Here is a 27402-nt window from a genome sequence, read left to right on the forward strand (position 1 = left end):
GCTTACTGATTCCTGGTGACTAATTTTGATGTTGCCATTTCTTGGAGATAACTCCATCTGTAAAACTGCTTAAAATTCAGGTCACGAATAATGACACTTGTGCTATACAACTAACCAGTAATTTGATTGTAGCATGTGTTTTTAAATTAATGGTGTTCATCCCTGCAGACCAAAAATTAGTTGGTTCATTATTCCCTTGAGTTTATTGTGATTAAAAAAAAACAATTATCATGTGGTTTGTAATAACTATCTGAAATTACAAAAAACAACTGAAATTAGATTCCAAAGAGATTTTAAGCAAACTTTCACAAGTACAATGTAGCAAACCATTTGTGAGAAGTACTCTATGTTTAGGTAAAAAGTATCAGTGCAATTTGGTATTTAAAGGAACAAGTATTCTAGTTTTCACCTGCAACTGAATTCATTTGTTTGATTTTTAAATTGCTTCCAGAAAAAAGTGAGTTGCCATTTTGAAAATTTGGCCATACAAGTGTTATAATAACGTCTGATCTCTTCACTGCTATTAGCACAGCAAAGGTTCCAGTGAAATAAAATGAACAACTTTTCTTAATTCATTGTCAACATGAGTTATGCTGCATATTGCTATATAAAATGATTTAATAAAACTTTTGATTTTTATCGTTTTACTAAGGGAAATAATTGCTAGCTTTAATCATAGTAAAGTTATTGTAAGTCACAAAAACAATGAGATACACAGCAGATGAGTAAGTGGAACTCCACTGATCATGTTTATTTGTAGGGGCAGAATGCGTGAGAGCACCAAAAGGAGCCCCAGGAAAGCCAGGATTGCCAGGAGCTATGGGTAATGTTGTGCCTTTACTTTTGAAACATTTATTTACCTTACACACTACATTTGGAATTAGCTTTTGCTAAACCTGACTCTAGTTGTGTCCTTAGACTAAATATATTTTAAAATGAGAATAAAGGAGACTTTAAAGTTAAAATTTGGGCGAGGGGGTGAGACTGACAAAGGAAAATAGATACAATGTGTATGATACATAATGGCTGCACCACATGCATTAATCCTCTTCTCACTCATGAATTTCAATTCCGTAACAAAATCAGCCACCAACAATGGTTTTCTCTATGAACAGTCATTACATTTAGTCACAAATCCACACTGTTTGTGACTATCGTTTGACAACCAGGTATAAGGAGTCAGTGGGGCTTTAAGCAGTTGTCTTTTAAGAAAGTGGCAAAAATCAAAATAAACACGCCAGATGATATATGCCTTCTATAGTAGAATAGATATTAGAGATGGAACAGTCCTCTATTCAATCACCCAGTTCATTCTTCTCTCCATGCAGCCTCCTCATCAATGCCCATGTTTCTTTCAACTGTACCATATGCCTTTAAAAAAATCAGTGGAGTTTCACAGTTTAATAAAACCACTAAAGGTTGGATTTTGCCCTGGTTCTGTGCGGTGCATAGGAGAGTACTGAGGTGCTATCATCCCCACCCCACCCCTACACCCTCACTCCCTGAGGAGCTGTGCAGGAACCTCATGGATTGAAGCTTCTGCGGCAGTGGGGAGAGCAGTGGCTGCTCCCTACTTGGTACTCTCCACACCAAGAGCCAGGGGGCAAACAGAGGCGGGGTGGGGTTAAAGTCTGGCTGGGCACATTACAGGGAATATGCTAATCCCTAGAAGAGTGTAATAAATTACTAGCCCTGGAAGCAAGTGGATGTAGTGGAGGAATTGTCATAATGCCTTCTGAGTGCTCCTCCTGGGGTCCTATAATTATACACAGCCTCTTAAACAGGGCTGGGCCTAAAGTCTCAATGGAACTCTAAATAAGTAGGCCCAGATCATCTGATGCAGTGGGTTTGCTTTGCTCAGCGCTCCCAGCAATATTTGTTTCCAAGATTGGTCTATCCAATCCTAGGAGGATCGCCTCAGTGCTTTTTGGTGGGGGCAGCAGAAGGCACGGTCTGGGGCTTTCCAAACCCTGCTGATCCACAGCCGCTGTATTTAACCCCCTGGAACACTGGTAACTGACATAACTTAAAGCAGCCTTTAGTGTTAGGGGAGCTTGAAGTCCCTCTTTACAGCCTTCCCGAACTGTGCCTTGCATTTTTGGGCCACAGCTCTGGCCAAAGATCTGGGCTACCGTGTTTAAGGTCAAATTTTCCTTTTAAACTAAATCTGAAGTGTGTTGTTGTTGTTGTTATGGTTTAAGTAATGACTCATTCATATTTCTTAATGGGATTTGCTATTTTTTATCTCTTGTTACTGCAGCATGTTGAATAATTCAGATTTACATTTCTTTATTTGACTATGTATTTTGGCACTGTAATCAGTGCTTCTGAAGGTGGTTTTTAATGTTGTGCAAAATGATTTTCTCTGAAAGTTTTGGTATATCTGTTACTCATTAGGATGGTTCAGTTCCTATGTAATTTTATGTGAATTTTTCATCTTTCCAATGATTTTGAATGAAGTCAGATTTACTTCTTAATCACAATCCTTCTAAACACTGATGCTTCCATGCCATCAGATTCATGTGTGTGTTATTTTAGGCATTGGTCTGTTTTTGTTGTAAACAAAGCTCCTCATCTGTGTGTCCATCTCTTGGATAAACATCTTCATCAGTTCAATAACTCATCTCAATAACTATAAGACCTTGCTGCCATCCCCTGAATATGCATCTTGGCATCTTTCAATAACTGTAAGAGCTTGCTACCATCCCCTCAGGCTCCAGAGGCAGGGGGGAAGAGAACCCTGCTGATCTGTGGCAATGAATGCTGTCTCCATGGCATTGTTTCCCTCAACCCCAAGGAATATGAATATTGAACACTAGGAGGAGTAAATGTCCTGCTTTATTTTATACTTTTCCACAACCCATTGTTGCCATAACTCTGTCCTTGTACCCCCTTAGTATTATACAAAGTCACATTCATTTATGCTCTCACCAAATTACCCATGTCTAATTTATGCTATGTCACCTTTCATTATTGTCTTTTGGTTATAAGGTTTCCTGCCTTTTTTTTAGCTAGGCTGTAACTGTGCCATGTACAATTAATGAACTGGTTCGGTGATCTATGCACCAATGACACAGCATAGCCAGAAAAAAAGGGATCTTTGTCGTCTCACGTCCTTAAGTCCTCTATTCCTGTGAAATTCCTAACACGGTATTAAACAACCTGCCCTAAATTCTGTCCTGCGACTCAAACAGCCTGTCCTAAGTTCTGTCCTGAGGGCCCATGTAACTTTTCTTTAAAAAGGATACTCAAACTGCCTTTCCTGCTTTTGCTTGCAACCATACATTGAAATAGATTTGGCAAAGCTTGGATTAAACTAAACTGGGTTGTGAAATGAAACATATTTTCCTTACTATTGTTTGGTGCTAATGTTAAAACTAGCTACCCTAATATAATCAGTTACTGAAATATGATATTTGTTGCCCTCTGTACCTGCTGCCTACTTTATAGAGAGAGGCTTTTTGTCTAGCACAACAATTAATGGAAGGAAAACAAAACTAAATGTTAACAGTGCTATTTGGGTAACAGGCACATTTAAATTTTGCAGTTCTACCTGCAATTCTAGTATTTTTCTTTAAATTAAGTGAATTTTCTGCTCATAACATTGAGAGGCTGTTGGCACAGTGCTGGCACTAGGAAGATCATACTCAGGCTGCACAGTTCTGACAGTGCTCCTTAATCCTGGCCTTTTTTTTTTTTAATGGAACTTTCCACAAAACAAACAGCAATCATAAAACAGTCTTGAATTTTAAAGTCAACAACTCTAGAAATAAAAAACCTTTAGCTATCAGTAATAATCTCTTATCAATAAATAAGGTAAAGTGGTTCTTCATCTAAGTAACATCATCCTATTTTGTCAGAGCTAGCAAATTAATGCAGAAAAACTACTGTGCAATATAAGAGACAACAAAGTAAATTGTAGTTCATAATGATAAATTTAAGGTGTAAAATATGTCAAAGATTGTGCATAAATTCCACTGAAGACAAAATGTGATAAAAGTCGATCCATAAATCTTAAGATACATCATTATGATATTTATTAGCATATTTGTCTGCATTTATGCATATATTTACTTTGCGTTTGGATCTGATTTGTTACTTTTTTATGCATAATTTAGGTGCAAAAGGTGCTAAAGGGATTCCAGGTGAACCAGGTCTGGATGGATTCCAAGGGCTAAAAGGTTCACATGGTGATCCAGGTCGTGAAGGATTTCCAGGTCCTCGAGGTATCTTGAAGTCACTAGCTATTCTTTGAGTACTTCTGCTCTGTTTGCAGTAGTCATGGGAACCTCAACACACTAGTCCAGGTGTAAATATTAATTTGTCTTCCCTTCAGCATTCAGACAATAATATAACATCAACCTAAGGTATCTTGTGAAGCCAAAAGTTTCTCTCATTGGAAAATGTTGTTTGTACATAATTATGAAAGAATATCCATTTTCCTCTTTTCCAAGTCCCCCCTAGTGCAGAGGTATAAAGGTAATAGTAAAATACCATGACATTGGTTTTTAAACAATGATACTTCAATAATGAGATTTTCACACTCCAGCTGGAGCATATTCATACTTACACTTCTGAAACAAAATGCATAAGTGAAGAAAAGGCACTTATGAATGCATCCATTTAACTCTTAGTAGCAGAAACATGAATTACATTGTACACACCAAGACAAGAACATATATGTATCTTAGGTTCACAATCCAGTAGCTAAATATGCACCCCGCCCACAGGTCGCTGAATATATCCCCATTTGGAAGTACAGTGTTTACAAGTGTATAGTACCTACAACACCTTTTATGTGTATTGTATTAAGTATGCATCAAATACCTGTTTTTGTATTTATTAAATATACTTTTATTTAGTTATTTTGGTTTCCCTGGGAACGTTGGTATGAGGGGCTTGTCGTAAGTCAGAGTGGTTGACGGTTAATATAGCTTTAAAACAAAACTACTGCATAATGCATCCTTTGGTGAGGGATACCTAAATGCAGCTCAGAACAAATCATGCCCCTACCTCTGAAGGTGAGAAGGGGCTCTGGCAGTGAAAACAACTCAGTTCCGTTGCCCGAGGAACAAGATTTGTGGGAGTGGCAGCCCTGGCGGTGCACTCCTCCTGTGTTGCTGAGAATCCAGTTCTTCAGGGCTTTCCTACATGGCGCATACAGGATGAAAGGGCAAGACAGGAGGGTCATGTGGGGTGATGTGGATCCTGTTGTCCTCCTCACTAAGGTTCCTGAAACCTGCCTGGAATTTCCTCATTGAAGATCTTCTTTTGGCCTGTAACCTAGAGGGGAGTCTTCTTGCCCTGCTGCTGAGACAGACTGTGCTCAGGCAAGATAATCAGGCAGGAGAAAGTGAGGACTGGAGTTTCCCCATAATACTCTGCAAAAGTCATCTGCATCATTTTAGCCAAGCATTCACTGGAAAAAAAGACATAATGTGATATTTTCACATCTATGTGGTTTTAGAAATTTAAATCCTAATGTCATTCTTACTTGTGCTCCTAAATCATGTATGTGCAATTGAAAATCCCACCCATATTGCTTAGCAAACCAGCTTTTTTGTTTACAATCACTGTTTTATTGCCCCATGGTATTAAGATGATGCGGGGTAAAATATTCAAAAGTGCCCAAGTGACATAGCTTTCAGTGGGACTTGGGCCCCTAAGGGCTAGCTAGATTCACAAAGGGGACTTAAGCATTGTAATGCCAAACTCCTAGGTGCCCTGCCACCCAGTGGAATTCACAGCCCTGAGTTAGTCACTCAGGCTCCCCATGAATTGTATAAGGAGAGTTAGGTGCCTAAGAAAGGGATTCACAGAAGCCCCAAACTGAGCTGGGAGTTGCTTAAGCTAGCCAGTGCAGAGGAGTGCGACTTAGGCCCACATCCACAAAAGTGCTGGTCAGCCTTTTCTCAGGAAAAGAACAGAGGGAGACATCCCCTCACCCTCTTATAGCCAATAGCTCAGTGATCAGGGCACTCAGCTGGGATCAGTTTTCAAACCCCCACTGTGCCTGATTTAGAGCAGGGACTTGAACCCAGATCTCCCACAATCAAACTGCTGGGTGGCCCGACCACCAGGCTCTGGGGTATTTTGGGTAGCTCTTTCTCAGTCTCTCCTGTTGGAGCTGCTCCACTTTGTACAGGTAATTAAATATTAATTGGGCCAGAGCAAGAACATAAGAATGGCCATACCGGGTCAGACCAAAGGTCCATCCAGCCCAGTATCCTGTCTACCAACAGTGGCCGACCCCAGGTGCCCCAGAGGGAGTAAACATAACAGGTAATAATCAAGTGATCTCTCTCCTGCCATCCATCTCCACCCTCTGTCAAACAGAGGCTAGGGACACCATTCCTTACCCATCCTGGCTAATAGCCATTATTGGGCTTAACCTCCATGAATTTATCCAGTTCTCTTTTAAACCCTATTATAGTCCTAGCCTTCACAACCTCCTCAGGCAAGGAGTTCCACAGGTTGACTGTGTGCTGAGTGAAGAAGAACTTCCTTTTGTTTGTTTTAAACCTGCTGCCCATTAATTTCATTTGGTGGCCCCTAGTTCTTATATTATGGGAACAAGTAAATAACTTTTCCTTATTCACTTTCTCCACACCACTCATGATTTTATATACCTCTATCATATCCCCCCCTTAGTCTCCTCTTTTCCAAGATGAAAAGTCCTAGCCTCTTTAATCTCTCCTCATATGGGACCCGTTCCAAACCCCTAATCGTTTTAGTTGCCCTTTTCTGAACCTTTTCCAAAAAAGAAAAACTAAAAAATTAACTCTATAGCCCATTGGTCACAGCACTCCACGGGGATGTGTGAGACCCAGGCTCAAGTCCATGCTCCAATCAGGAATAATAGGGATCAAATGTGGGTCCTTCCACCTCCCAGATAAGGCCCTAACCACTGGGCTGTTGGACATTCTGGGTGATCTGTTTGTAAGCCAGCCCAAAAATTTCACACCTGATCACCCTAGCTCTATTTTGGGTGGACTTAGGCATGCTCTAAGCATGCATCCTGGATCAGACCCTGCAGGCAAGCTAGGCAGGGAATGCCTCACTTGAGAATCTGGCTAGGACTTAGGCATGAGCAAAGCTGTAAGAAGTCCGTTTAGATATGGGGCAGCATCAGGGTACAGGTGACTATTTGCCTGCCCATGAGTGGAAACTTAAGCACCTGTGAGGATTTAGGCACATACACAGGCAGCAGCTGAGCAGTGGTTTTGTGAATGTCAGTGATGCCTAAATGCTGGATTTAGTTACCTAAAGAGGCAGATCGGTGCCCAAGTTCCTTTGTGAATCTAGCCCGTAGGTCAATGAGGTGCTTTATAAATGTACCCACTGTTCATATTTGACAGTTTATATGCCCTACAACTGCTTTATATTTCAATAATACACACTTTCCTGCATTAGCATTCAGCAAAAAGTCTGTGGGATTAAACAAATTAAAATTATTTGACACAATATTTTACATTATTATGGTGCATCTGACACTTTTAATATCTAATACAATGTTTTGGTCATGGTTAGCCACGTGGTGATCGTCATTTTGCCTTTAGGTTTTACTGGATCCCGGGGAGATGGAGGCCCACCAGGTCTACCAGGGCTACAGGGGAATCCAGGCAGTGCAGGAAAACCAGGTGCCCCAGGGCCTGCAGGTCCAAAAGGAATTGCAGGTGAAGTTTTAGGAGCAGCACCGGGCACCCCAGGGGATTTTGGACCATCTGGATTCCCAGGATTGAAAGGCCTACAAGGAGATCATGGAGTACCAGGAATTAGAGGTAAATGTTATTTTAAATAAAGTAATGTTTCAGGAAAAGGAAAGGCAGATTTCAGATTTCAGCAAAGCTTTAATTGGAAGGGCTTTGTTTGTATGCAGAAGAGCTGCTGATCAGGTTAGCAGTACATCCAACTAATTCGTTTATCCCACAATCCTAAACTAGCTCCCTTACCTTCCCTAGGTACCAAGAGACACAAGTGTCCCCTCCATAGCTGCCAAAACCTCTAGCTTCCCCCAGCAGCTTCTACAATGCAGCACACTGAAAACTCAGGACACAGTAAAATCAACTAAAATGTGATATCAAAAGGCCAGATTCTGCCAGTCTTAATGAAGTAGAGAGGGTACAATATTTCACAAGTTGTCCCACTGATGTGAATGGGCTGACTTGCAAAGTATGGTACCACTCAACAGGAGTAAGGGTGATAAAGTCTGGCCCATAATAAATAACAGAAGGGATACAGCACTGATTCCATCATTCACTTTTCCTGTTTAATTCAATAAAAACCTCTGTATGGCATTCCCCAGGACACAATCTGGACTGTTGTGTCCCCTCAATTCTCCAGTCTGGGGTGCCTTTTACACTGCTTTGCTGTGAGAACAGCCACCCCTGGTCATGCTCACACACAGCCTCTAGCATGCAAAATCACTCCCAGCTGAATTACATGAATGCTCTTGCCAGTCACTCATGAATTACATACAGGGCAATACCAGCAAATTCCCAGTCCCAGGCTTTCCCCAGAAATGTGCATCTTGTACTGTCCTTCTGGACAATAGAAGCTAATAGAAAGTCCATCATTTTATCAATGGAAAATGACAGACTCTGTTATTTCAAGTGGAGATAACACTTCAATCTAAACACATTGGTCTAGATAAAACAAGTTCATTAACTACAGGAGAGTGAATTTGTGTGGGGGGGTGGAGGGTGAGAAAACCTGGATTTGTGCTGGAAATGGCCCACCTGATGATCACTTTAGATAAGCTATTACCAGCAGGACAGTGGGGTGGGAGGAGGTATTGTTTCATATTCTCTGTGTATATATAAAGTCTGCTACAGTTTCCACGGTATGCATCTGATGAAGTGAGCTGTAGCTCACGAAAGCTCATGCTCAAATAAATTGGTTAATCTCTAAGGTGCCACAAGTACTCCTTTTCTTTTTGCGAATACAGACTAACACGGCTGTTACTCTGAAACCTACAGAAAAGTAGATTTTAAGTGATTACAAGTAATGAGTCATAAAAGTCAGAATTGGGTTACAAAGAAAATAAAAAGATAATATGCAAACTAATACCTAACTTTACAAGCTAAGTGAACTTAAAAGCAAAAAGGGTTTCCCACCATAAGCTTACAGTAGTCAGGCTGTATCTTTCAGCCAGGACTGGACCTTTCCCAAGTTCATTGACGTTTCCTTTGTCTCTCAAACCAAATGTTGCTGATGTGAGTGGAGACGAGGGGAGAAAGAGGTGATTTGGTGACCTCTGTTTCTCATTCTTATACCCTCCTCCTCTCTGGAGGATTATCTCAGCTGTGTTTTAGGCGACAGCCAGTCTGTTTACATGGAAACCCCCAGCTCTGTCTTTGCCAATATATAAAGTTCTCACTCCCACCCTTTTTCCTGCCAAAGAATGGCTGTTTAGGCAGGTGATAGTTCATGATGGTCCATTTGATTATGCTGATACCTGGCCTGGGCATCAATGTGTCTTTTGTCGCTGAAGAACTTGGAGCATGTTACAGGAATGTTATACAACAGAATCTTAACTTTACATACTATGTTGATACACATATTTTACCAGAACAATAATGTTCAGCCGATTATGAGTTTTCAAATGATACCTTAAAAGTCATAGTTTGTACAAAATGTATCATCATCTTGTAAAAGTGGTGAACACGGGGTACAGTTTGTCACACTCTGGGGTTTGAATTTACCTGAAGCTCTGACAGAATTTCCAGTCTGCGGCCCCCAGCGTGCCACATAATTAGGGGTTGCTGATGCCAAATTTGAGTTAATTTTAACCCACGGTACATAAACCTTGATAATGAGATATTGAGGCTTTTCTTTCTATGTCAGCAGTTCAAATCTGTCTTAGTTTAGTAGTGAACACAAGTCTTTACTCTTTCATGGCTTTTCAGAGTCCTATGTGGGGAAAGAGTTGACAGTCTCAGCTCCCAGGTCTCCACATCACAGCGGAAACCCTTGCTGGTAAACTCAGCAGAAAGCAAAGAACAGAATATGGAATTAGTGCTGCCCACTCATCCCTGAGTGTGTGGCCACTTCTGATCAAGTTTAAGCATGCTAGTTTGGCAGTTAGATATGTATTGCTGCTACTCACTCAGTAGATAAATATTTTATTTATTAATTGTATTTGTTTGTTTATGAATCCAGCTTTCACTGCTGTCAATTTTTTGTGTGTTGTTTTTTATTTCATAGAGAACAAAAATTATGCTGAGCTTTTTATTGAAGACAAAAAAAAGACATGGGCCCTGCTCCTCAGAGGCAGTTAGCATCTTAGCTTCCATTGATTTCATTGGAAGTTAGGATATTAAATATCTTTGAGGCTATTTAAAGAGCTAACACCTTAAATTTTGTGATGAGCTTTTCAAAGGCACAAATGGGAGTTAGGCACCCAACTCCCAGTGACTTTCAATAGCATTTGGGCACTTAGCTACCCTTTGTTTGTTTGAAAGTCCCCCCTTTAGATGTGAAGGGAATGAGGGGTGATTGTAGGGAAGGAGGACAAGGGCAACATAATTCTGTGATCACTCTATTTAGGTAGGTACACAGCACAGTGGTTCAGTGAAGGGGTTTTTGTTTTGATGATCGGAGAAATGGAAAGCCTATTTTATGAGAGGAGACTAAAGGAGCCTGGCTTGTTTAGCCTAGCAAAATGAAGGCTGAGTGTGGATATGATTGCTATCTATACTTGCCTCAGCAGGGTAAACACCAGGGAGGATGAAGAGCTATTTAAACTACATGTTTAATGTTGGCACAAGAACAAAAGGGTATAAACTGGTCATGAATAAATTTAGACTGGAAATAAGATGGTTTCTAATCAACAGAGTGTGGTTCTGGTACAGTGCCCAATAGGAGTAATGCACTAGTTTTAAGAAGCACCTTCTTAATGTTATGTATAGTATTGTATAAGGGGGTTGCCTGCAGTAGAAAACTGGACTCCATGATTCAGGAGGTCCTATGTCCCTATGTTTTGCTTTTTAAATATGTATGAAAAATAAGGCAGATAAGATACAAAATCAAACACTCTTGCCTGGCATTGTGGAAGGGGTCCGTTTTCAGGAGGGATTTAAATGAGGAGAGGTGAGTTGGCAGATCAGCGTTGGAGAGGATATTCCATTTGCGGGAAAGTCTCCAGTCAAGGCAAAAATTTGCTTGTAGGAGAAATGGATGAAGAGAGTAATCTGGCACCTTTCATAAGCACTAGACTCATTTGAGAAAAAGAAAATAGTCAACAAAACTCATAAGTAGGTTTCCTGTAAAGAAGGCCAAAATTCAAATTAAAGAAGGGATGGAAAAGAGAAAAGTTCAGTGACTTTAGACTTTGTGTATAATTATTTATATAAAAGTGACATTTTCAGTATTAACAGAAAGTAATTACTGTAAAGGACATGCAGTGTCAGCCTTTCTATTCTCCATCCATTTTGCAATACTGACATAATTGTTTCAAGCATAAAATGTAACATACAAACATTCATGTGTGAGTGATTTCCTTTTTTTACTCTTCTGTATGAAATTTTAAAATGTTTAGCCATTTTTAAGGTATGGAGCTAAATTCTACTCTGTTACAAAAGTATAAATTAGGAATAATTCCACTGAAGTTTTCAAATACCTTCCCATAAGACCAAATGGAATCACTTACATGAGTAAATGTTACTTAGCATGCATAAGGATTGCCCAGAATAAAGAGAAAACTAATTAAATGTGTATTTAATAATCAGTGTATTTCATTACTTTTCACTGCTACAAACCGTCTTTCTTCCCACAGTCCCTTTCCCTCACCCCTTGTTTGTGATTGTTATATCCTGTACCCCGTGTGACACCCAGTACCCCATATTCACCACTTTTATATGGTTATGAAATATTTTGTACAAAGTATGCCTTGTGAGGTATCATTTGGAAACTCATAATCTACTGAACATTATTATCCTGGTAAAACATGTGTGGCAACTTTGTATGTAAAGTTATGAGACTCTACTGTATAGAAATGATGTTACTGTAACATATTACAAAGTTAGAAAAGCAGGCTCAAACTAGTTTTTCAGAGTCAAAGACGCACTGGGGTATCAGCATAATCAAATAAACATCAGAGACTATCACCTCTATCACCTAGATAAGCGGTCATCCTTTGGCAGGAAGGAGGTTGAGATCAAGAACTTTACATATTAGCAATGGAAAACAACTGGAGGTCCAGTGCAAACAGACTGACTGTCTCCTGAATCCCAGCTGGGGGTAATCTTCAAAGAGTGGGGAAAGGCATAAGAAAAGAGAACTCAGAACACTCAAATTACCTCTCCTCTTCACCTTCCATCTCTGCTCATAACATCAATGAATACCTGAGGGATTCTGAACTAAGCATAGTGGTCCCAGTCTGAAAGGAAATCCAACCTGTTAACTAAGAACCTTGAATTGCCCGCAGCATCTGGTGGGGTGAGAAAGCTGTTTGCTTCAAATCTTACTTTGCTTGATAAAGTTTAGGAATTAGATTGCGTGTTTATCTTTTATTTCCTTTGTAATTAATTCACAGCTTTATGCTATATCACTTATAATCACTTAAAATCTATCTTTCTCTATGAATCTATGAATCTTTCTCTAGTTAATAAACGTGTTTTATCGTTTTATCTAAACTAGTGTGTTTTGGTTGAAGTGTTTGGGGAATCTCTACTCGGATTAACCGAGGTTGGTGCATAATCGTTTCCTTTGATGAAATTATGGACTATTAATGAGTTTGCATTGTTTAGTAGTGTGCTGGACAGTATCAGATGCATATTTCTCAGGGTTCAAGGCTGGGACTTAAGAATTTGCAGGTTTCACCCTGTATGTAGTTCATGAGTGTCTGGGAAAGCATTCATGTAACTTTGCTAGCAGGACAGTGGGGTGGGAGGAGGTATTGTTTCATATTCTCTGTGTATATATAAAGTCTGCTGCAGTTTCCACGGTATGCATCCGATGAAGTGAGCTGTAGCTCACGAAAGCTCATGTTCAAATAAATTGGTTAGTCTCTAAGGTGCCACAAGTACTCCTTTTCTTTTTGCTAGGAGTGACTTTACATGCTAATGGCTGTGTGTGAGCCAAGCCTGGAGAGGCTGCTTTTCACAAGCAAAGCCATGTAAAAGGCACCCTGGGCTAGAGAGTTAAACGGACACAGTGGCGGATGTCAGTGGTCTCCTGATGGCTTTTAACTATTTAAATCAGTGGTGGGCAAGCTGTGTCTTGCAGGTTGCCCACCACTGATTTAAATTGTTAATGCTTCAGAGAGGAAATCTCTCTTATTTATCTCACAAATAAAACTCTCACTTTGGGGCCTGAATTTCCTCTCAGTAATACCAATGTAAAGCAAGAGTAACTCCATTTAAGTCTATTGAGTTACATGGATATGTAACCAGAGTAAGTAAGAGAAAAGCAGATCCACTGGGACTGATTCACTATTGCCTTGTAATCTGCAGTCCTTTACTCTGCTGCCGAGTGGGTGTAAAATGCTACCTTTCTGTCCTGGTGGGGATTTTACACCCACTTTGCTCTCATCTTGCAGAGGTGTAAATGGTCACACAATGCACCAGGCACTGGAAACAGGCCTACTGTGTCTGTGTATGGTACAAATCTCGTAACAATGACCATGACCTTCCCAGATGGCTGCAGTGTCCTTGAACAACAGCATGAACCAAGGAGCCATTGTCAGACTGACTTTGTCCACTTCTGAAAATACATAAATGTTACTTTAGAAATTATACTGAATGTTATTATTGTGCTTCAGTCAGTTATTTCAGGTACAGGAATACAGGCAATGGCAAAATCACAGAAATGGAAAAGACCTATTAGATCATGAAGTCCATATCCCTGCCAGTGCAGCACTGTTCCGAAGTTGAAGTAGCTAGTCAATTTTCAGTGTAAATTACTAAAATATTAATAATCTATTTTTTAATTTGATTTTTCCAAAGTCATCTTTTCTGATGGAAAATAATTAGCTCTGAAATGTGAGAACTGTACTATGCAAGGTATATGCACATTGATTAATACAAATGTTGTCTAATAAACCTATACTTTAGAAGATATCGGAACCCTAGAATTAATTACTTTAGTATGATATTTTAGGAGCTGGTGGTACTCCAGGTTTGCCAGGATCCAAAGGACAGCAAGGACCCCCAGGTCCTCTTGGTTTGCCTGGCCTGCCAGGACGACCAGGATTGCATGGATTCCCAGGGCTTCCAGGACAGCAAGGACCTCCCGGCAGAACTGGCTTACCAGGATTTGTTGGTGAGGAATTTTTCCTGTAAGCTTCTCTATCTTGAACAGACTTGCTTTTTCTCATGTTAACCTATAACTGTATGCCTATGAGAGTTACGCTCTATCACTGAGGAAGGATGGTCTTGTGGTTAAGTCACTAGACTAGCACTTAGATGGTCAGGGTTCATTTATTGGCTCTGACAAAGACTCTGTGTGTGTGTGTGTGTGACCTTTACAAGTCATGTAATCTCTCTGTGTTTCAATTCCCCACCAGAAAAATGGGGACAAATAATACTTCCCTTTCCCACAGATGGGTTATGAGGTTAACTCCACTAATGTTTGTGAGGTACACTGCTACCAGAGCAATGGGAGCCATATTAGTATCCCTCCAGACAAGGCTGCTGTCTTCTTTTTGCCATTCTTCAGTGCTGCCTGTCTTTCTAGTAACAGAGGTTGCTAGAGAAAGCACAGCTGCTGGAATGGGAAATGCACAATGGAAATAGTGTTTAATCCTTAGAAGACCAAAGAGAAGGCAAAGAAGGGGAAACTTGGGTACAAAGTCAGGCTGAATTAGAAGTGTGTCCATGAAGCAGTGTTTGGAGACGTCTGTACATTGAGCTGGCCCCATCTCTTCTGCAATATCAGGCTTTCATTTTTACTAAGAAAAATGTTTTAATTGTAATTAGTTGCTCTTTGTTCATAGCTAAATTTGCTAATCTGCACTGAGCAAACAGAATTCTTTCAGCTTTCCTCACAACTTGTAAAAATGACATTCAAGTCCAAAAACTTACATCTAATCTTCCTATTCCCGTTGATTGTTACAGGTTCACTTGGTGCCAGAGGAGATCAAGGTGACCAAGGTTTTCCTGGTCCAGTGGGCATGAAAGGTCTGGCTGGTGACAAAGGTGAACTCGGTAACAAAGGAGTACAAGGAACACCTGGGGTGCCTGGTCTCCCGGGAATAGACGGAATGCCTGGTTTTCCAGGGTTAAAAGGTAAAATCTTAAAATGATAGATACATTAAGAAAGATACAATAGCTTAGAGCGTGTCTCTGTTAAACAATTTCTCTACAAGTGTAATTCTGCTTTAGTCAATAGAGTTATGCCCACAGAGAATTTGGTTCAATATATTTCAGAAACACCGTAACTATTCTTCTCAGCCAGCACTTGGCAGTTAAAGCTTGAGGGTAGAGAGAGCCTGTGAGATGAAGCTCGGTGTGAGGACAATACCTGGTTTTTTTTTTTTCCTTTTGAAAAATAGGTACTATTTACGATTCATTCTTTCCAAAATCCTTTCCTTCACCCCCAGTCCAGTTTATTTCAATGAAATTAAAAGGGTTCTTTCTATTTTTTCTCTCCACAATCCCTATTTCAAAGCTTTCACGTGTTGGCAGGTATGCACCTAGCAAGCAATGCCATCCACAGAAGCGGTCCCATTGAAACAATGTTCAGGTTTACTAGGGCACTTCCTTTCACATAGAAAAGTTGGAGCTCTCGCTAGCCAATCAAGAGTTCATTGTATACCAACAAGAGGTATTTTTTATTAGAAAAAGCTAGTCAAAACGGAATTCCATCCCTTGTGGAGTAGGATGAAGCAAAACACAAGTTTTGTCACAGTGTGCATTGGGGAGGTCAAACTCAGCATAGGACTCTCTTTCTGGCATTACTTTGGACTTCAAATCAACTTCCATTCAACAGGATCACTAACCTGAACAGACAGATTGTGCCTAATGTTAGTATGGGTATGAAGGTCAGAGTAGGCTATACGAAGCCTCCCTACTTACCTTACAGCATCCTACACAAGAGCCAGGCACAACAGCAATCCCATCCTTCAGAGCAACACCAGAACTGCTGCCAGGAGTGCAAATATCCCAAAGGAGAAAAAAAGGAGGCAAGGCCTCTGTGCTGGCTGGAAAGACAGTGGGAATCAGGCCACATCCTCCACATAGACAGTAAAGCAGATGAACACCACCTACACACCAGGGACCTGGGGGAGGGAGGCACATCCCCTCATGGAGCTCCCTCTGTGGGCACTGCGGTACTATGTTCTATGGGCACTGCAGTACTACATTTCTAATGACTGCCAGTGCCTTAAAGACACAACTTGGCCCAAAATCCTTTAATTTAACTGAATAGTCAAGGGATATTTTTTTCCTGTAACCACAGTGTCAATGAATACAAAGAATATTCAGGCCCACTTTCCTTTTAGAGCAACGATCTTGCTTTTGAGATACTTTATCTGGTACCAGTTGTCTAACCACAATGTCTCTGGGTTCTACCATGATTTAAAATAGCTTATTGTAATGTGCTTCATAGCTACACCGTACTGTTCCTTCTGAAGCTGAGCTTCAGCCATCCTTCAGCTGGATCCCTAGCTGAGGTGTTCTCCTTGCTGTACGGATTCAGAGCTAGTTCCTCATACCATTTACACTAGCTGATGAGATAGCTGTCACATTTAAATACATCTTATTCAAGTTCTTGGCTTCTTAAACCTCTGACAACTCTCTGAATGTTACTTTTTTAGGCTTTGGAATCTAAGTTTACACATATTTAAGGGGGCAAGGCTTTTAGGCCTAAATTTGAACATGGGACAACAGCTCTAGTGAAAACAGGCACAAAGATACTTCGCTACTGAAGAGATGGGCATAGGAAAGCTTCACAAAAGACATGGGTTTTAAGAAGGGATTTGAAAAAAAGATTGGGAGTGTAGTGGATATACAGAGACCAGCGGGCTGCTCTAAGCATAGAGGGTGTCCACAGAGTAGGAGACGGGGAAAAGAAGAAAGAAAAAAAAAAGGAGAATTTGAAAGAAAAGAAATAGACAAGTATGTAGAATCAGTGGGAGTAAGGCAGAAATGAGAGCAGAGAGTAAGGGTCTGACCCAATGCATAGCGAAGGCAATGGAAGTATCTATCAACTTCAATGGGTGTTGGCTTAGACAACACGGGTGGAGTTGTGCAAAGCTTTGAAGGTGAGGATGAGTAGATTGAATTTGATGCAGGAGGAGAGGGGAAGCCAGTGGAGGAATTCTGAAAGGAGAACAGTGTGCTCAGAATAGCGGGAGAGGAAAATGACCTTAGCGGTGTTGTTTTGGGTACACCAAAGGAAGGTAAGATAAAGGGCGACTAGCTGTGAGCGGGTTACATTTGTTAAGGGAAGAGATAACCAAGGCTTGGAGAGGGTTTTAGTGGTAGGAATGGAGAAAAAGAACAGATTTCTAAAGGTTTTATAGAGAAGGAAACAACAAAATTTAGCAAGAATATGGATGTGAAGGCCGAGGGAAAAAACATTAAAGCTGTGAGGCAGGGTTATTGGGAGGGTAGGGGTTTTGTTAGTAGAGATAAGGAATGGGAGTATGTCTTTAGTTTACAGCTACTCATTATGGAAAATAGATTAAGTTGGTTTTGGTTTGGCTTAAAATTTCTCTTCCCCTTTTCTTTAAAGGTGCTAAAGGTTCACCTGGTATTGGAGGTTTCAAAGGTATGTTAGGCCAGAAAGGAAAACCAGGACTCAAAGGAATCAAAGGTGAAGTCGGCTCTTTTGGCAATCTGGGTTTTAAAGGTCTACAGGGGGAACTAGGCCATAAAGGTATTTACATCTGCATTTTCTAATGTTACTGAATGTTTGTTTCTTACGTGTGTGAGAGAATTCTGCCAGGATATAAATGCAAAAACAATACATTTTTGACATAGTGAATTTAACTCAGGAATTCTATCATTACTACAAAGGAGGTCCTGAAAAGGCCCGGCCTTCCTGCACTTAAATTTAGTCCAGGACTTCTTATATCTTGAATGAATGGCAGTTAACATAGTTCCATTCCTACTATTGTAGTTAGCTAGGTGTCCTCATGGTTATTATAAAGTATAAACACTGGTTTTTTCAGATCTTCAAACTGAACTGTATTAATTCACTCTGAAATATATATAAAGAAAATCTCCTGGCTTCTTGTTTATCTAATTCTGACAGGCAGTGGCTTAATATGTTGTTATACCAAATATTAGTACTTCCTGAGGAGCAATACATCCCAGTGCATGTCTGCTATAAGTACCCTCCATGTCGTGTGCTGTTGTTTGTTACATAAACCCATTATGAATTGATGGCCTGCAATATCAGGAGTGGGAAGAGGGAGTGTCAAGCTGTTTTTAAGATAAATTGTGTTAAATTGGTGAAGTTCTAATTTTTCTTAGTGTTGCCTGTTGATCCCTGATCTTGGAAGGTCTATAATTTTGGGTAAAATAGAATCTATCTGCTAAACATGCGTATAGAAATAATAATGGAAGTTATTGCAAGTTATTGTAACAGCAAGTAGAATAATCAAAATATATGTATTAAAATTGGTTTGGTCATAAGTCTTCAGCATTATGTGTTAAGGGCTTAGAGTGAGGCCTACTAGAAGTTGGCAGTGGGCATAAAATAGCATGCATATTATGTGCTGGACCACAGGTTATGGAATGGCATGAGCTTGATCTAAGGTTATAAAATTTAGCAATACATATCTTGTGATAGTTTAGCAATGAATTTGGTGATATACAGGTAAACTACAAATGAACAGATGGTAGCATCTTCGGGATTTCTTGCAAAAAGAGTTAACCACATTAACGTATTAAAATTATTGGGAGAGGAACTAATGCAAATGGTTGGGCTAACTGTTGGAGATGTTATTATGAACCTTAAAATTGGTCTCCCAGAATACCAGATATGAATAGGGGGCTGAGACTTGGCTTGATCTGATATGGTCCTGCACATATGTGAATGAAACAGGAAAAGGGGTACAAAAGATGTTGTTAACCAACCTGTTTTTGGCACATGGGAACAACAGCATAGTACAACCTAGGAGGAAGCCTTCCTTTTGGAGTGATCTCCACTTACTTTTTCTTCAGTCTTTGTTTCTAATGGTCTCTATAAGGTTATAAGTATACATTATAAGTATGAACAATGCAGGAAACCACTTTACTTTACTTATTCTATTTATATTGATTTTTCATATGATTTCAATTATGTTTGTCTGTATTAATGAAAGCTCATAAAGTTTCTGGGTGTGTATCACCAATTTCATCTTCTTAATTAACTCCAAATAGTCACCTGAATAAAGAATCTGTTATTTGTGACAGATGCACTTTGCACCCTAGATTAATCCCAGACTACAGTAAAAGCTGTCCCCGCTTCCTGCACCCACAGGCGCCGTCCCTGCAGGTCCTATTGACCACAGTTCCTGGCCAATGGGAGCTGCAGAGCCAGCGCTCAGGGCAGGGTGGGGAGGGGGAAGTGCGCAGAGCTGCCTGCCGTGCCTCCGCCTAGGAGCATCAGCAACAGGTCACCGCTTTCAGGGAGCTGCCCGAGGTGAGCACCTCCTGGATCCCGCATCCCGAAACCCCCCTGCCCCCCGCAAACTCCTTCCCTTTTAGTTAACTGGAATTTTTCATTTACCAGCACCCCCCATTTCCCCAACATGCCAGATAAAAAAGCTTTTACTGTATATTGGCCTAAATGGCAAAGGAAAAAAATTGCTCTCAGAATAACACATTCTAGATCAAAGAGTACAACTAACATACAGCGCTTCTCTCTGAGTAACCACAGTAAATGGTGTCTCTTGAGTTATCCCTCCCTCCAGTCATGAACTATGTGACTCACTCCATATGACATGTTGCAAGTGACATTTCCCTGTGAACCAGGCTCAGACCATGAACAGGAGGCTGATAAGGATCTCGCATATAGAGACTGAGCAAAAGTGCTTGAAAAATCTAGGGACAGTGCAGATGTAATGCAATATCTAATCAATCCTGATTTCTGTGGTTTGAGGCCCTAAATTTGGTTTAAATGAGGGAGGGGGGAACCCAACCCCTAAGCCCCACAGTGTAGGTGGACAAGTAGTTGGGATGCTGCCAAAGCCATGATGAAAGTTGCTTTAGACTGAATAAGTATCAGTCAGTCAAAGAGCATACCTAACTAATGATGCTGGCAGACACTAGTTGGCCTTGTTCAGTTTGTGTCTATTTAGTTATAGAAATGAGGACCTTTTTCTTTCTTTTAACAAACACCAATGCTTTGATGTAGTTTTAGTGTGAAGACTACACAAAAAAGTACTCAAAAGTCAGGAAATGTGAAAGTAAAAGTTGAATGAATAACATAGCTCTGTCCTTTCCTGCTTGTGCATAACAGGGGTCTTTAAGTTCATGATCACATATTATCTAAGGCCAATTTTTCAAACCTTGTTGCCTAAAGTTAAGCACCTAAGTAAAAATGGCCTGATATTCAAAGGTGGTCAGCACTGCTAGCTCCCATTAACTTCAGTGTGGTTTGTGAGTGCTCAACAACTGTGAAAAATAGGCCATTCTTACTTAGACTGACTTTGGGCTCCCAGGTTTCTCCCATGTTACCTGAGAAATAGTTTATGCTCACGTAATCAGACTGCAACAGAATGAATATGCACAAGAGGGCAGAGTTAAGCTTGTACATTCCACTTCAAGTTTTATTTTTCATATCTTCTAGTGTTTGAGTATGCTGCCTTCATGCTGCATTAGTCTAGGGTATTTTTATTTAATATTATAAACAGTTTTCTTAGCATGCTGGCTCTGACTATCGAGATTTTTGTCTCAATTTATTTCTCTGTATTTTTCAATACAGTAGAGTTGACTAGGCTTTATTATTTTTAGGTGACCGTGGGGACCAGGGTCCAGCAGGAAAACCACCAAAGATCATATCAAGCATGCTGTCTGAGGTTAAAGGTGAGAAAGGAGATATAGGAGAGCCTGGCCTAAAAGGAGGTTTAGGCTTTAAAGGTAAGAACAACAAAACAATCATTTAATATTCATGATTACTTAGCAGGTACTAAGTATTGTCCTGATGTTTAGAAGCTTTTCAGTTTTCCTCTCCATATCCTTAATCTGTAATACCTCCTGTTGTATTACAGCACAACAGAGCTGAGCTGGCAAGGAAAACGGAGGGCTTGATTCTCACTGTAACTCTATTGCTTCAATGGCACTATCGGTCTAAGGGCTTGTCTATCCAGAGAGGTAGTGAGCAGTGAGCTAGCATGCTATGGATTCATCCCCTGGTGTGCTACACATTAACTTGCCAGATAGACAAGCCCTGAGAGAGCCAAGAATCAGACCCACTGACTTAAATGGAGTTAGAGCAAGACCGGAATCTTTAATTCTGTTCTGTGCTGTCTTTTCCACTGTCATCATTATTTTACCGTCTGTCTTCAAAGGTTTCAGAGTAGCAGCTGTGTTAGTCTGTATTCGCAAAAAGAAAAGGAGTGCTTGTGGCACCTTAGAGACTAACCAATTTATTTGAGCATAAGCTTTCGTGAGCTACAGCTCACTTTATCGGATGCATAAAGTGGAAAGTACAGTGAGGAGATTTTATATATACACACAGACCATGAAAAAATATACATTGTAAGGAGAGTGATCACTTAAGATGAGCTATTACCAGCAGGAGAGTGAGGTGGGGGGAGAGAAAACCTTTTGAAGTGATAATCAAGGTGGGCCATTTCCAGCACATTTCCAGGAGTTAACAAGAACGTCTGAGGAACAGTGGGGGGGGGGGGGGGGGAGAGGAATAAACAAGGGAAATAACAGAACGCCACTAGCCGTCACCTTCAGCCCCCAACTAAAATCTCTCCAACGCATTATCAAGGATCTACAACCTATCCTGAAGGAAGACCCATCACTCTCACAAATCTTGGGAGACAGGCCAGTCCTTGCCTACAGACAGCCCCCCAACCTGAAGCAAATACTCACAAGCCACCACACAACAGAACCACTAACCCAGGAACCTATCCTTGCAACAAAGCCCGTTGCCAACTGTGCCCACATATCTATTCAGGGGACACCATCATAGGGCCTAATCACATCAGCCACACTATCAGAGGCTCGTTCACCTGCACATCCACCAATGTGATATATGCTATCATGTGCCAGCAATGCCCCTCTGCCATGTACATTGGGCAAACTGGACAGTCTCTACGTAAAAGAATAAATGGACACAAATCAGGTGTCAAGAATTATAACATTCATAAACCAGTCGGAGAACACTTCAATCTCTCTGGTCACTCGATTTCTGATCTCAAAGTGACTGTCCTTCAACAAAAAAACTTCGAAAACAGACTCCAACGAGAGACTGCTGAATTGGAATTAATTTGCAAATTGGATACAATTAACTTAGGCTTGAATAGAGACTGGGAGTGGTTGAGTCATTATACTAAGTGAAATTATTTCCCCTTGTTTATTCCTCCCCCCCCACCCCCCACTGTTTCTCAGACGTTCTTGTTAACTTCTGGAAATGTGCTGGAAATGGCCCACCTTGGTTATCACTTCAAAAGGTTTTCTCTCCCCCCACCCCACTCTCCTGCTGGTAATAGCTCATCTTAAGTGATCACTCTCCTTACAATGTACATTTTTTCATGGTCTGTGTGTATATATAAAATCTCCTCACTGTACTTTCCACTTTATGCATCCGATGAAGTGAGCTGTAGCTCACGAAAGCTTATGCTCAACTAAATTGGTTAGTCTCTAAGGTGCCACAAGTACTCCTTTTCTTTTTGTCTTCAAAGGGATTTTGACATTTTCCTTTTTATAGGCTAATCTGGTAAGAAACATCTAATGTACCTATGGCCTTAAAATGTGCTGCCTCTTTGTATAGTCCTGGCACTGTCTGGCTCTCTATCTTTTTGTCTAAAGACATACTGCTGACCTGAAAGTTTTTACATGGATGGAATTACCTGTCATGTGAACCTCCCCTTACATTTCATACTGGTTTTCTTACAGGTACTAAAGGAATGCCAGGCTTACCTGGCAAACCAGGAGTTCCAGGTTTGCCTGGATCAACTAGTCACATTGAAGGTGAGAAAGGAGACACTGGTATTAAAGGAGTGACAGGTGTTCAGGGGTATCCTGGTACAATTGGACCTCCTGGCATACGAGGTTTCCCTGGTACCACTGGAATCAGGGTAAGTTAATGTCCATTGGGATTCTTTTTTTCAACTAAAAGGCCATCATTAAGCTTGTCTAATCTGGGTTTTATACAACATTAAAATTGTGTTGGAATATTGAAATACAAAGATATCAGAAATCAATAAAAATTGAATGTATGAGATGTCATCTCTGTAAAACACACTCTGCCTCCACTGTCCTCTGGACAGAGTCCTGAGAATGCCAATATGATTTTCTCCTTCTCCTGTTCTCCACATGACACCAAAGTCCAGCCATCATCTTTTTGCTGATGTGGTACCCAAATCCTCCTTGGGGCTTCTCAGTTCTGCTACTGAATCTGCTAGGAAAAGTTGGTCTTACCTCAGGCTTGCCCTTCCTAATGGGGCTGATTGTGCCAGCACCAAAAAACCCCACCTTGCTCTCCAATTTCATAAGCAAGAGGCCAGGTCAGAGAATCAAATCAATCTCTCCCACAGAAGTAGGCTGATCAACATTAAGGGCTTATACACACTAGCGCTTACTTTGATATTAAGTGCTGGTATAGACAGCGCTATGTTGTCAGGAGATGCTCTCCCGTGGACACAGCTACCGCCGCTCGGGAAGGTGAAGTAATTATGCCGACGGGAGAGGTCTCTCCCGTCGGCATAGAGCGTCCACACTCGCGCTACTGCAGCAGCACAGCTGCGTCCGTAGAGCTGTGCTGCTGTAGCGATTCTCGTGTAGACTAGCCCTAACTCTCATTTACCAGCAATTTCTGTGCATACTTTGTCAACAAAATAAGTCACGCTCGGGAGAACTCCACTCACAAAGGTCATAACAAGAAAAATCATTCACTACACTTGGTTGTATAGGGCAAAATCCTATGGTCCCTTCTTAAGTAAACTCCCCATTAGACTTCAGTGGGAGTTTGTCTGAGTGAGGACTGCAGGATTTTGCCAAAATAAATTGAATTATATCACACAATTCATGTTCCCAATTTTAAAGGAAATAGTGCTCACAAATGCAGCCTATCATTATTATTGATGTAGTCTGGCTACATCAGCCAAAGGAATCAATTATAAAGTGCTAAAGAAACTCAGAAGTGTAAGTATTTTGGCATTTTATAGTGTCTCAATAGCAATGCTGTTTTAAAGACTGAGTAAAAGTTCATTCTAATTAAATACTGTCCATTTTTAACCATATGATAGGGTGAAAAGGGTATTGAAGGAATCAGAGGTGATTATGGTAGACCTGGCTCTGCTGGGCAAACTGGTGAGTCTGCTTCTATCTCATCCATTGATCCATTTGTACTAATCTCATATATAAACCTTCATATGCATTGTATGAAGTCCTTCATATAGAGTCTGATCCAGACCACACTGGAGTCAATGGAAAAACTTCAGTGGTCCAGTTGATCCAGTGCCTGTTGAGCATTGGATCAAGTCCATATAGTCTTGTTTAGTTTCCTCCTTCAGAGGGGCCATGACTTTTTTTGCACATCTCCTCCTCCTTTTTTGTTGTTTGTTTTATCATTTCCACTGTTGTTGTTGGGGCACAGCTAAGCTACAGTAGTGAGTTTTGCACTTTTCTCTGAAGGTTACAGATTCTTCAAAACTCTAATAAATTGAATTTGTATTCAGAATTGAAGTCCAGGCTCATCCTTTGTTTATTTCTGCTTGAAACAGGTGATCAAGGAGATACTATAAACTTACCAGGAAGCGCAGGTCTGAAAGGAGAAGCTGGTGTAACTGGATCATTGGGTATTCATTTCATTGACCATCAGAATTGTTCTTTATATATTGTTTTCACATGTCTACATGTTACAGTCCATGGAGGGTTGCTCATAGGGATGGGAAGCTCATTTGTATGAACTCTCTGGCACGCTGAGCTATTCAACAGGTCCCACGGCAGTAAATGCCTGGGTGAAACTGGAGTACTGAGGAATAAGTGGTTAAATAGCCCAAGAGTTCCATGTAAGGGAAAATCAGGATTTGGCTTTTAGTCCTAGTGTGCGCAGAACTCTCACTAAAGTCAATAGACATTTTGCTTGGAAAAGGGGTGTTGTGTGCCTCCAGTGACTGCAGAATCTGTCTCACAGTCCCCTTATCACAGTGCTTGGAGATATACATTTGTTACATTTTCCATGTCGAGGTGAAAGTATGCAGTATCACCTCTTCGCTGAGAATGTGAATATGCTGCACTAAAGTTAGACAATATGTATAGTCAAACAGCATACACCTAAATTAAAAAATTGCGTTCTGCTTTGTAATGGCATTTTTGCCATTGACTCTAGTAGGATCGTGATTTGGCCCTAACTGTGCGTGGTGGAGAGTGCTGAGCCTACCTCTTCTTTGGACTAGTCTAGGCTGAGAAAAATAGTGGTGTTTTAAAACCAGGGTTGACCAGGATTTTTAAACAGCACAGTTATTGTCTTCACTAGATACTAAGCAGTGTTTAAAAACGTGTTAATCGATATGGGTCATCTAACACATTTTACAACATGAATCATTTTCCCAGGCTGGGCAAGCCCACTGAGGGTTTGTCTACACTTGAAACACTATAGCAGAGCAACTGTAGCAGTACAACTGCACAGCTGTAACCCTTCAGCGTAGATACTACCTACACCAGGGCTTGGCAACCTTTCAGAATTGGGGCGCCGAGTCTTCATTTATTCACTTTAATTTAAGGTTTTGCGTCCCAATAATACATTTTAACATTTTTTTAGAAGATCTCACTCTATAAGTCTATATATTATATAACTAAACTATTGTCGTATGTAAACAAGGTTTTCAAAATGTTTAAGAAGCTTCATTTAAAATTCAATGAAAATGAATCATGAATCATAGAATATCAGGGTTGGAAGGGACCTCAGGAGGTCATCTAGTCCAACCCCCTGCTCAAAGCAGGACCAATCCCCGACTAAATCATCCCAGCCAGGGCTTTGTCAAGCCTGACCTTAAAAACTTTTAGGGAAGAAGATTCCACCACCTCCCTAGGTAACACATTCCAGTGTTTCAACACCCTCATAGTGAAAAAGTTTTTCCTAATATCCAACCTAAACCTCCCCCACTGCAACTTGAGACCATTACTCCTTGTTCTGTCATCTGCTACCACTGAGAACAGTCTAGAGCCATCCTCTTTGGAACCCCCTTTCAGGTAGTTGAAAGCAGCTATCAAATCCCCCCTCATTCTTCTTTTCTGAAGACTAAACATCCCCAGTTCCCTCAGCCTCTCCTCATAAGTCATGTGTTCCAGTCCCCTAATCATTTTTGTTGCCCTCCGCTGGACGTTTTCCAATTTTTCCACATCCTTCTTGTAGTGTGGGGCCCAAAACTGGACACAGTACTCCAGATGAGCCCTCACCGATGTCGAATAGAGGGGAACGATCACGTCCCTCGATCTGCTGGCAATGCCCCTACTTTTACATCCCAAAATGCCATTGGCCTTCTTGGCAACAAGGGCACACTGTTGATGCATATCCAGCTTCTCGTCCACTGTAACCCCTAGGTCCTTTTCTGCAGAACTGCTGCTGAGCCATTTGGTCCCTAGTCTGTAGCGGTGCATTGGATTCTTCCATCCTAAGTGCAGGACTCATCAGATTTCTTTTGGCCCAATCCTCCAATTTGTCTAGGTCCCTCTGTATCCTATCCCTACCCTCCAGTGTATCTACCACTCCTCCGAGTTTAGTGTCATCTCCAAACTTGCTGAGGATGCAATCCACACCATCCTCCAGATCATTTATGAAGATATTGAACAAAACCGGCCCCAGGACCGACCCGTGGGGCACTCCACTTGATACCAGCTGCCAACTAGACATGGAGCCATTGATCACTACCCGTTGAGCCCGACAATCTAGCCAGCTTTCTATCCACCTTATAGTCCATTCATCCAGCCCATACTTCTTTAACTTGCTGGCAAGAATACTGTGGGACACCGTGTCAAAAGCTTTGCTAAAGTCAAGGAACAACGCGTCCACTGCTTTCCCTTCATCCACAGAGCCAGTTATCTCATCATAGAAGGCAATTAGATTAGTCAGGCATGACTTGCCATTGGTGAATCCATGCTGACTGTTCCTGATCACTTTCCTCTCCTCTAAGTGCTTCAGAATTGATTCCTTGAGGACCTGCTCCATGATTTTTCCAGGGACTGAGGTGAGGCTGACTGGCCTGTAGTTCCCAAGATCCTCCTTCTTCCCTTTTTTAAAGATGGGCACTACATTAGCCTTTTTCCAGTCATCTGGGACCTCCCCCGATCT

The 27402-nt window shown here is 41.0% G+C and overlaps 1 protein-coding gene across 2 annotated transcripts in view; it reads left to right on the forward strand.

Moving 5' to 3' along the window:
* The window catches only part of COL4A2 (collagen type IV alpha 2 chain), a 245114-nt gene that overhangs the window by 190122 nt on the left and 27590 nt on the right, over window positions 1-27402 (forward strand). For both annotated transcript variants that reach the window (XM_048855079.2, XM_075129799.1), the window contains exons 27-36: window positions 761-823; window positions 4119-4226; window positions 7560-7781; window positions 14101-14262; window positions 15057-15227; window positions 17677-17820; window positions 20886-21011; window positions 23004-23185; window positions 24356-24419; window positions 24833-24907. In XM_048855079.2, coding sequence (XP_048711036.2) covers window positions 761-823; window positions 4119-4226; window positions 7560-7781; window positions 14101-14262; window positions 15057-15227; window positions 17677-17820; window positions 20886-21011; window positions 23004-23185; window positions 24356-24419; window positions 24833-24907 — 1317 coding nt within the window. The remainder of the gene's footprint in view (window positions 1-760; window positions 824-4118; window positions 4227-7559; window positions 7782-14100; window positions 14263-15056; window positions 15228-17676; window positions 17821-20885; window positions 21012-23003; window positions 23186-24355; window positions 24420-24832; window positions 24908-27402) is intronic.

The sequence above is a fragment of the Caretta caretta genome, chromosome 1 (genome assembly GCF_965140235.1).
Source record: "Caretta caretta isolate rCarCar2 chromosome 1, rCarCar1.hap1, whole genome shotgun sequence".
NCBI lineage: Eukaryota > Metazoa > Chordata > Testudines > Cheloniidae > Caretta > Caretta caretta.